At 45.3% G+C, this 10,000-nt stretch overlaps 1 protein-coding gene across 1 annotated transcript in view; it reads right to left on the bottom strand.

Annotated features, from left to right (window-relative positions):
* mbd2 (methyl-CpG binding domain protein 2) overlaps window positions 1-10,000 on the bottom strand; it is a 31,723-nt gene that overhangs the window by 21,449 nt on the left and 274 nt on the right. The window contains exons 1-2 of the mRNA XM_083531162.1: window positions 9,598-10,000; window positions 685-844 (exon numbers count right to left, since the gene is read on the bottom strand). The exon at window positions 9,598-10,000 is cut by the window's right edge and continues 274 nt beyond it. Coding sequence (XP_083387288.1) covers window positions 685-844; window positions 9,598-9,713 — 276 coding nt within the window. The 5' untranslated portion in view covers window positions 9,714-10,000. The remainder of the gene's footprint in view (window positions 1-684; window positions 845-9,597) is intronic.

Raw genomic sequence — 10,000 nt, 5'->3', positions numbered from 1 at the left:
CGTTTTAATTCTCAATCTAGCACAGCAATTTTAACTCCCAGGGTGTGGGAGGAAACCCGAGAACCCAGATGAAACCCGGAGAACAGGTGTCTCATCGCAGAGACAAAAACCTGAGCTCTGGATGGAAACTCTGGAGCCGAGAAAAAAGGTTTCTCGATCATTTCATTTATTTCAGTTGAACGAATTCAAAAGCTTGTATGTCTTTCTATGCGTTGTCTATCTAACTGCATGGACAAATGTTTGTGGACACCTGAGAATAAGATGATGTGCTTTTTTGAACATCTCGGTCGACATTGAGTCCCTGTTCGCTCCTATAGGAACCTCCACTTTTCTGGGAAGACGACTGGATTTTTTGGAGATTTGATTGCGATTGCATTCAGCTAACTTGTATTCAGGGTGTTAGTAAAGTGCAATCAGGGTCCTAATTCCATGTTAAGAACATCTTCATGGGGTTGGCTTTGTGCACTGGAGAAATGTCATGCTGGAACAGGTTTGGCTCTTCTATTTCAAGTGCTGCCGCATCCAAATGCATCCTGTACAAACGTGTGTAGCTCCAGTTTAGTAGTAAAAGAATCACATACAAAAATTCGGGCGTCCCAATACTTTTGACAGCACCGTGCATGCTTGTAATAAAACTGAAATCTGTACGACCGGTTAGTCCCGAGCGCCACTGCGTGTCTTTACCTTCGACATACTGAGAGTTTCGCTTCGAAGCCTCTGTTTGTTTTTCTGCATTTTGCTAGGCATCATCTTTCCCGTCCGGAAGTCGAAGCATCCCAGGTCCACCGCGTTCCCCAGGTATCGGGACAGCTGAGGTTTGCTACGGAACTTTTTCCCTGATGGACTGTAAAAAAAAAAAAAAAAAGAAAAAAAAGAAAGAAAAAAAAAAAAAAAAAAAAAAGAGAAACATCGCAAACGGTGAGAAACAAACCAAAAAAAAGAAATGACATTAATTCTCCAGAAAATACATAAAATATGGAAAAGGGGTGTATCCTAATCCACGCCAGAGCTCAAGGGTATCTCCGAACGTGTGACTCACGGCGCGTGATTAACGAGTTTATAAATCGTGACGCGACACGTAAAGGAAAAAAAAATAACTCTCGTCCGCGTCTCTCCTGCTTTATAACGTAAAAAGACAGAAATTTAAGCCACGCCTCCTTCGACACTATTCGTTCGACAAGTTAGAAAAGAAAAGAAAAACGAATCGGTAATCCGGCTCGTTTAGTACACGAGACGAGGAAAGGCAAAGGACGTGACCCCTCCTTTACAGCAGGGACGGTTACAGACCATCTGGATCAGATCCGGGAAGGAGAGAAATAAATATTTTGTTCTTCCTGGCCCCATGGATGTGTTTGATTACTGATTAGACCATTTGATTCGTGATTTACATGGAATAGATCTTTAAACTGGAAATCAAGACCCCAAAAATACCCAGCATTTTGCCACGTCTGGGGTTCTTTTATTTATTTATTTATTTTAAATGGGACCTCATTTGCATTTAGAATCCATGGCGACATGCAAATCGCGACCCAGCTGACCCTGACGCGGACGTGCTCAGACGCAGCGATATCTACCCACAGCAACGGGTCGCCCCTGTTCTCTAACTGCCACCTCGAAGGAGCACGAACCAGAAAACGGGGTACGTCGGTTACACTTCGGCGAGAGTGTCGAGAGCTGCAAAGCCGCAAAGCGACAGTGCAGAAGCAGCAGTTAACATGGTGGCAAGATGCCTATCAGGTGGCACGACTGCGTTTAAGCCGTGCGTGCATGCGTGCGTGCGTGTCATGCTGCTCTCCAGAAGTATAAAAGATGCAGCATTATAAGTCTATGTAGATTATGATTCTCAGTGAGGACTTTTTGATGGAATTGCGAGCGTGTTTCGTTTTTCGGGTCGCTACGTTGAGCAGGCTCGAGACGAAATGACTGTGCAGGAGGCCGAGCGGCGGGTTTAAGGCTTACCTATGGAGCGCATGAGTCAGAGGATGAGTCAAAAAGAAAGCGACAGAGAAAACCACATGCGTGTACATAGACACTCACGGCAGACTAGCTTGCATCCAGAGGCACAGAGAGCAGGGAAGAAATTATATATTTTATATATACACACATATATATTTCTTTTTGTATTTATTATAATTTCAGCACTTCATTATGCGGCGTGAAAAAAGCAGCAGTGTGAGCGAAGTCACAGGGTGAAGTTTCTCAAACAGGAACGCACGGCCATATGGACGCGGCGTGAGGCCTAGGAGCCGACGCTATCCCTTGGAATAAATCACTGAGCCCTTCCTCTGTGCGACTGCGACCTAAACCCAAGCTCGGGGTAAGATCCATGAGCCTCCAGGGCACTTCCCGGAGGGCACAGTGGGAGTCGGCTGTGCCGTTAAAAGGGCGTAGGCCAACCAGGCGACGAGCAGTGTGGTTACGCTGTGCAAAAAGGGGGAGGGGTGAGCGAGAGAGCAAGAGAAAGAGAAAAAAAAAAGAACGAGAGAGGAAGAGCGTGCAAGAGTGTCACTAGCTTAAAGACAGCAGGAGCAACACACACACACACACACACACACACACACGAACAGACGGTGGATAATAGTAATCTTTATACAAAAATTGGGTGCAGGTTGTTGTTTACGTTCCGTACAAACGTGAGTCAGAAACATTGAAACGTAAATTCCCTATAAACCAGCAGAGCAGCAGAGAGGCCGAGCGAGATCCACCGAATACTCAATTATTTATCATCCGTGGGTCAGTGTGTGTGTGTGTGTGTGTGTGTGAGCAACATCTTCACAGACGAATCAGCTCCTCCGGGCGAAAGCTCGAGTCCGATAACAAGTCGCAGGTGAGGCCATGTTGTTCTCACAAACAGACGTCATACTACATGCTGGTAATAGAACGGATTTAACAAACATGTCGTTGGACATTGAAGCGGAAGTTCGAATCCCAGCATCACCGAGCTATCGCTGCGGGGCCCTTGAGCAAGGCCCTTCAATCGTAACGTATTCATTTCTATATTTTTAGAAAACCCCAATTCAGAATGGTAACAGTGACGACATTTCATATCAGACTGCATATATTTGCTTTTACATAATAGGGATGTGCATCTTTATAACTCCGATCCGATTCGATACGTAACCAACGATACGATACATTGAAGATACATATGAAGCAGCTACCGATGAGATACGGTTCGATTTGATTCAACACAACGCGATTTAATGCGATAAAGTACAGCACTTATATACACAATACGAGGCAGAGTAGGAGAATTCGAGCCCCGAGAGACTTTCGAGTGTGGCCTTGGAATTTATTGTCTTTATTACGAATGACTCAGTAAAAGCGCAGCAGGCAAATCACTTCAGCCCAGAGGGATTCATGATTCAACAATCAACACAAACAGGAAGCACGCAGTTGGCTCGTTTCCCATAAGGCCTTAAGGGATTAGTCAGCTATGTTATTCTGCCCGGTGGTCCAAAGGTAGAGGTGTTTATAAAAACGCCTTCTATTCAGAACACTGACAGACACTCGGCCTTAAATACGCTCCGGGAGATCCTACAGAGGGATCTGCTTTCCCGATCAGAAAAAGAGCCGAGAACGATAGGGTTGGTGACGCGTATGATTGAATCGGAGAGGCGAGGCCAAGGACAATGGCGTTGCGTCAGACCAGAGCAGGTCAGGAACATCACGTCCACACACAACCACTGTCAAAGAGACATGCAGAAAAAGAAAGAGGAAATGCGCACTACATAAGGAAAGCCAGTATATTTCTTATCAACAATGTCACACAGATTTTAGTTTTTTTAGATCTACAACATAAAACTGAGTTTAATCAGGTCTATGAAAGATCAGCAGTTATACCAGTTGAACCGGTGGTGCATTACGTATCATTGCTACAGCCAGGGAGCTCCAGCGTTCGGGCCTGCGCTCCGATTGAATTTTGCATGTTCTTCTCGTATCTGCTTGGGATGTCACTTCAGGGTTCTCCGGTTTCCTTCTCACATGTCGAGTGGACGACTGGTGACCAGTGATGAGACTCATGTTTTTTGGGAAAAACTACAGAAAACTTTCCACCAGTAGAGAAATGAAACGGTTGGAAGAGATGATTTTAGATGATAAATCAAACCCTGAGTGAGTCATTAAAAAAATAAAAGCGTCCTAATTCAGAACCACGGTGAGCGGTCAGGAACTGGACGGCCCAAGCCGAGATCTGAGAAGCGATGACTGGCCCCTGTGTAATGGCTGACCAGCTCTTGCCAGTAAGTAGGGAAAAACCCCACACTCACGCAACCCTGCGGATGCTGAGGAGGAAACAAGCGGCGCTCAATTTAATTGAAACCCACCTAATGAGAGCGAGCTGTACAAGCACACGAGCATGCACACAAGGTCGTGGTGGTTTTTTCACAGGTTCGAGAGAAAAAAATCCTTGAGTCGCTGTAGCGCCGTCAGAGCGTTCAGAGCGTAAAAACAGGAAATGAAGTTTGAATAATGCTTCACGGACGTGTGCGATGAGCACGATGAGCACCTCTTTATCCAAGATCCTGGTGACAGAACTGGTTTGTGATTAACGACACAATAAACCATGGCGTTTTGTTCTCAAACTGATACTGAGAATTACATTCGAGTCATGTTGTGAGACTTTTTTGGTAACGGCCCGGGGATGAAAGATTGTGAGGACGAGGAATAAGACGGAGGAGTTTAGGCAGGAAGTGATAAAAATGCTAAATCCAGGCACAGGTTTTTATCTGGACAACGGTGTTATGCCAACGTTAACAAAAAGAAATAAAAAAAATTGCATGACTCAGCAAAATACATTGAAATTTTACTTTTATGGCATTATACAGCTGAGGAATGAAGGGTTAAGGGCCTTGCTTAAGGGCCCATCATTGGCATCCTGGTGGTGGTGAAATTTTAAACCCATGACCTTCCGATCAGAAGTCCAAAATCTTATCCATTGAGCTACCACGTCCCCGTATACCAGGTTATCCCGATGTGTGTGTGTGTGTTACTTTACCATCACAAAACATACAATATAGGGACATAAAAAGTGTTTCAACATTTCATCCTCATTTGCTGTAATAATAATATCCACACTTGTGGGAAGATGTTCCACTAGATTTCGAAGTGTGATTATGGAGATTCTTGAAGATTCATGTAGCCACAAGGGTGTCCCAGGTCATCCCAAAGGGGTTCAATAAGATTGAGCTCTATAGCAGGAGATCTTCCACTCCAAACCATATCTTCATGGAGCTGGATTTGTGCACGGCTTCGCTTTCTGGGTACGAAGCATAATGAAATTTATCACAGGGACGCAAGTATGGCATGGTTCGTTTGGAAGTGGAAAGTGAGACTGTAGATGATTGCTGGTAATCTGTCGAGCTCAGCCGAAAAAAAGATGTCTGCTGTTTTTAAATGGAACGCGACAGGAAGCATCGATGATGTCATTGGTGTGGAAGAGGAATCGTTTTTATTTTAATTAAACGTATAGCACGAAAAGTCAAAAAAAAAAAAAGATCTCACAATGATCTGGAAAAAAAAGGAAAAATGATCACAGTTCACGTGAGATTCAGTTCAGCTGACGGCTTCTGAATCACCAGATACTTGTAGCATTTTTACTTCATTCAAATCGAAGGCCCACAAATTCTTTTTCGTTTTCAGTTGTCGTTTTCAGTCTCCACCGAGACGGCATTTTAAGTAAACGAAAACGCGTTGTTTTTAAAAAATGCTTTCCGAAGTGTGAAAACGGCGTGTGGACCGTGAAAAACTGAGGCTTTTGGAAAAAAAACGATGACGTGTTTGAAGACGTTGCCACAACATTTCAAAGAGCCGGAAAGTAAACAAACGGAAACAACGGGGGTCGAATCGTCTTACGTTTCGCTCGTGTGCACTACAGGGACGCAAGGACGTTTTTCAAGCGTTTCGGTGTGGATGAGAAACTTCTGGGAAACGATTGAAAACGAAAGTGTGGACGCGGATCGTTTTTAGATGGAATCTCAGACGATTTGGGATTTATCCGGATTAGCATGGACAAGTCAGTCTCGTCATAGCGAGGAGTATTATAACCGTATTAATAACTGACGTGCCGTGCGCTGAAACTTGAAGCCTTTGAACACCAAGAGCGCGTTTGGAGACCTCAAAAAATTTTTATTTGATCTACAAGTGTTTACAGACTGACATTTATTTATAGAAGATGCTTTTCATGCTCCAAGCCTCCTGTTTCTCTTTCCTCCGTCTATCGCATCCATAACTGGCTTGTCAAAGTTGATGGAAAAGTGGCGTAATTGAAAGGCGTTAGTGTGTTGTGTTTATTTTGTTCGTCAATCCTATAGTACTTGAAATCCTTTCAAATGTGGAAACTCCATCCTTTTCCGTGCCTCGTTTCAATCCGGACTGCAGATTGCATAAGAGATTTTCCATGAGACCGGGACATGAAGAACGCTGAGGGAAAAGGGTTCCTGTTTTCACATAATAATTTGGTTATTTCGCAGTAATCCGTGGTCCTTACACAGCGACACCTGGGTCATTACGAGAAGTGAAAGCACTTCCTGCACACTCATCACATATCTCAGGTGTGTGTGTTTGTGTGTGTGTGTGTGTGTGTGTGTGTGTGTGTGTGTGTGTGTGTGTGTGTGTGTGCAATCTCTGATTCCGAAAGGTACAACATGTTCCGAAAGGCAGAAGTACAACTTGTGCAGTTCTCCTGTTATTGTTTTTCATTAGTTTATGCCTCCATCTGGTTACATAACGGCTTGGCTTTCAAAATAAAAAAAATCGAAGAGACACTTCTGGTCAAGCTTCACGTCGACGTCGGTCAAAGCAGGATATAAAAAAATTTAAAAAACCACCGTCATCGACAGCCTCTGCTTTTGCAGCGAGAGTGTTTCCTGGTCCGATAAACAGTGCGTTCGCAGCGGACCGATGTATCCATTGCAGTGAATGGAGTTCTGACAAGCAGAGCATCTTGTGCAAACCAAAATGAAGAAGCTCGGCCAGATCCTCGGTGCTCCACACCCTGTTTTCCACACACGCTTCACACCCTTTTTAACTAAGCGTCTGCCTGAACAGCAGGACGCATTATAGTCGCCCGTCTTGGAAACGCGTACAAGGTTCATCGCCGAAGCATCGGTTCGGGCTTAACGTACCGTTAATACAAGAGCGGCTTGGAAACGGCGACGCTCCTGACACCAGGAAGCTGACGTACGTTCCTTCCCCCGCCACGCACCACAGCACGCCACCTAGTAGAAACCACGCCACCAATGTCGGCGGATCGGTTTACAGGCCTCCCCTCGCCATCACGGCACCTCAGAACCAGCCGCGGCAAACACCCCTCCCCCACCCCGCGCGCGAACACCACTGACTCGTGAAGAAAACGAGGAGAGGAGGAAAGAAAAAAAAAAAAAGAAAGAAAGAAAGAAAGAAAGAAAGAAAGAAAGAAAGAAAGAAAGAAAGAAAGAAAGAAAGAAAGAAAGAAAGAAAGAAAGAAAGAAAGGCACTTCACGGCTTTTGTTCTGCTTATTGCAGCGCTGTAAAAAAAACTATCATCAATCTATCAGAGCAGGAACAAACAAAAAAAAAAAAAGAAAAAAAAAAAAGGTGTCATCTTGGTGCATCATGGAGGAAGAAGGAGGAAATGTCGTTTGAAACATGGTGGAGGAAAGAGAAGGGAGAGCGCACCGAACAGGGAGAGAGGTCGCAGAGGAAAGGTCGGTCACGACTGCAAACCCGAGGCCTGCAGCAATTCGACGCGGGGACACCCACACAGGAAGTGATATTACACCAAAAAGCACTCGCTAACAGTAGATCAGCACTTGCTTCGCACAAAAAACACGCACGGAAGCCGGCTTTCCTGACGCCACTGCGCAAAGAAATCACTCGTTTTATAGGTTCGACGTTCGCGTGTACGCCGGGGTTTATTCCCGACCGGAAAACGTCGTCCTCCAACCGCCTCGTCGGATTTCGTCCCGGAAACAAAAGTCGGATCCCGAATACTGAATACTGATACGAAAGTATAAAATCGTCAGGATTATTTTAACGCCACGTCGTTCCCAAAGTGTGTTCGGAACCCAAAGCGCACGACGTACATCGTCGTATTCGTTCACATCTTTGTTTTTCCCCCAAGATGAGAAGTGAAGAACAATGGCGGTCTGTGAAGCGAGGAAATGAGCTCGACCACGCCGGTGACTTCAGCTTTATTTTCTGGCACGTGTGCGCGGATTACCTGGGCTGCCATTTCCTGTACGTTCCAGTACGTTTGTGTGCCAGCGGTGAGTCAACACGTTTCGCACCAAATCGCACCCACGTGTGCCGTTAAAAGCGCAAGCGGATACACAAGAGGTCGACGGTCCTGCAAGCGTTCCTGCTTGGTTCTTCCTTTTTAAAGAATCGTTCTTTAATAGGCAAACAATGTCTGTAACACATATGGAGATATAAAGAGAAATTTGGGAGTTTAACGGTGATCATAACGATCTTAACATAACGATCAAGAAAAATCTTTCCAGTCCGCTGGATCTCTGAAAAGACTAACGATGTAAAACACTTTCTGAAACGTCTCCCCCCTAAAACAAGAAAAATAGCGTACGAACGTTCGGTCAACTCTACAAACGCAACTAGCGTATTATCTGTTTTAAACGATTCGCGACTTTAGACGGCGTTCTCCGTTTTTTCTACCGTATTTTCTACGTTCCCCTTTTTTTTACACCGGCCACAAAAGAAGGTCCGTTTCCTCAGAACGTGCTCATGTAACCAGATACTGAGTCATCCGTGTATCAGTGAGTCAGGCTCCTTGATGGGTTACACCATTCACAGCATGGAGAGCTAGCGAGCTGACTGCGGGACACACCCAGTCACGTGATATGGACGTTTGGGGCGTGGTCATCCCGGGGTGAAATCGAGACATCGTTCACCTCACGACTGATTGGTGTGAAGATGTTATATAGTGTTATAATTTCTTTTCGTCAGCAGAAAGGCCACAAATGCACCGCTATATCGAAACGCCGTATCGACACGTTATCGTTACTGCGAAGACGTATACAACGAGCGCGTGTCGGACGTGTATTGTTTAATAAGGGGGAAAAGGAAGGAGTCTCCAGTGTCAGCAGAGACAAGGACGAAGGCGCGACGGATAACAGGAACAAACTTTTTCGGGCGTAACCGTAAAGTGACAAAAAGTACGACGGGACGAAAAATTGTAACAATAAAATCGAGGTAGAAAGCAGACGACGAAGGTTCTTCGACTGTTCACTTGACGATAGGATGAGGGTCGGAGATGTTCGAGACTGAATGAGCGAAAGCGTCGTATGGCACGGGACAGACGGATATATCCGAACCAGAACCGGTGTCGTTCTGGGTGTATGTTTGTGTGTTACTATAAATGTTTATTTAAAAGTCATTATAAGGACATTTTTATAAGGACATTTTTATGAGGACATTTTTATAAGGACATTTTAGGATATGATGCGGAAAAAAAGGGACACGAAGGAAGTAAACTGGGATGTCCAGTCTATCAATAGACATGAAAAGTGTAGGTAAGTCAAATATCCTGAAAGGTGCAACGTCCAAAAGTAATGGCACCCCTACTTTTTTGTGTGAGTGTAAACAGTTTCTCATTCACTTTACCTGTAGTAATAAACATCACTCTTGCCAGCGCTGAGTCCCGACTTCCGGATCACCTCTTCTTTCTTCCAGCCCGGTGGCAGAGCCGGGCAGTCGATCCTCTTCCTCTCCATAATCATCTAGTAGACTTTGGCGTGCAGATCAGGGGGACTGATACCCCGGCGACGTGAGCCAAAAGTGGCTGCTAATGGCCCACCCTAGCGCTAAGCTAGCTCCTGTTAGCCTCCGGTAGATGACAGATCCTGTAGATGAAATAGAACCAGGGACACGGGACACCGATCCGAGTTCACGACACGCGAAAGCAATCCGGCTTGTTTCTTGCCTTCCTTCCGTTCGCTGTAACTTTCCCACATGAACTCCTCCGGATCCCCGGGCTGAGTCAGGTCTGAAGCCGAGCTGCCGCGAT

Source organism: Silurus aristotelis (genome assembly GCF_946808225.1).
Source record: "Silurus aristotelis genome assembly, chromosome: 26".
Taxonomy (NCBI): domain Eukaryota; kingdom Metazoa; phylum Chordata; class Actinopteri; order Siluriformes; family Siluridae; genus Silurus; species Silurus aristotelis.
The sequence above is the reverse complement of the archived record's forward strand: the minus strand, read 5'-3'. Positions and strand labels throughout refer to the sequence as shown.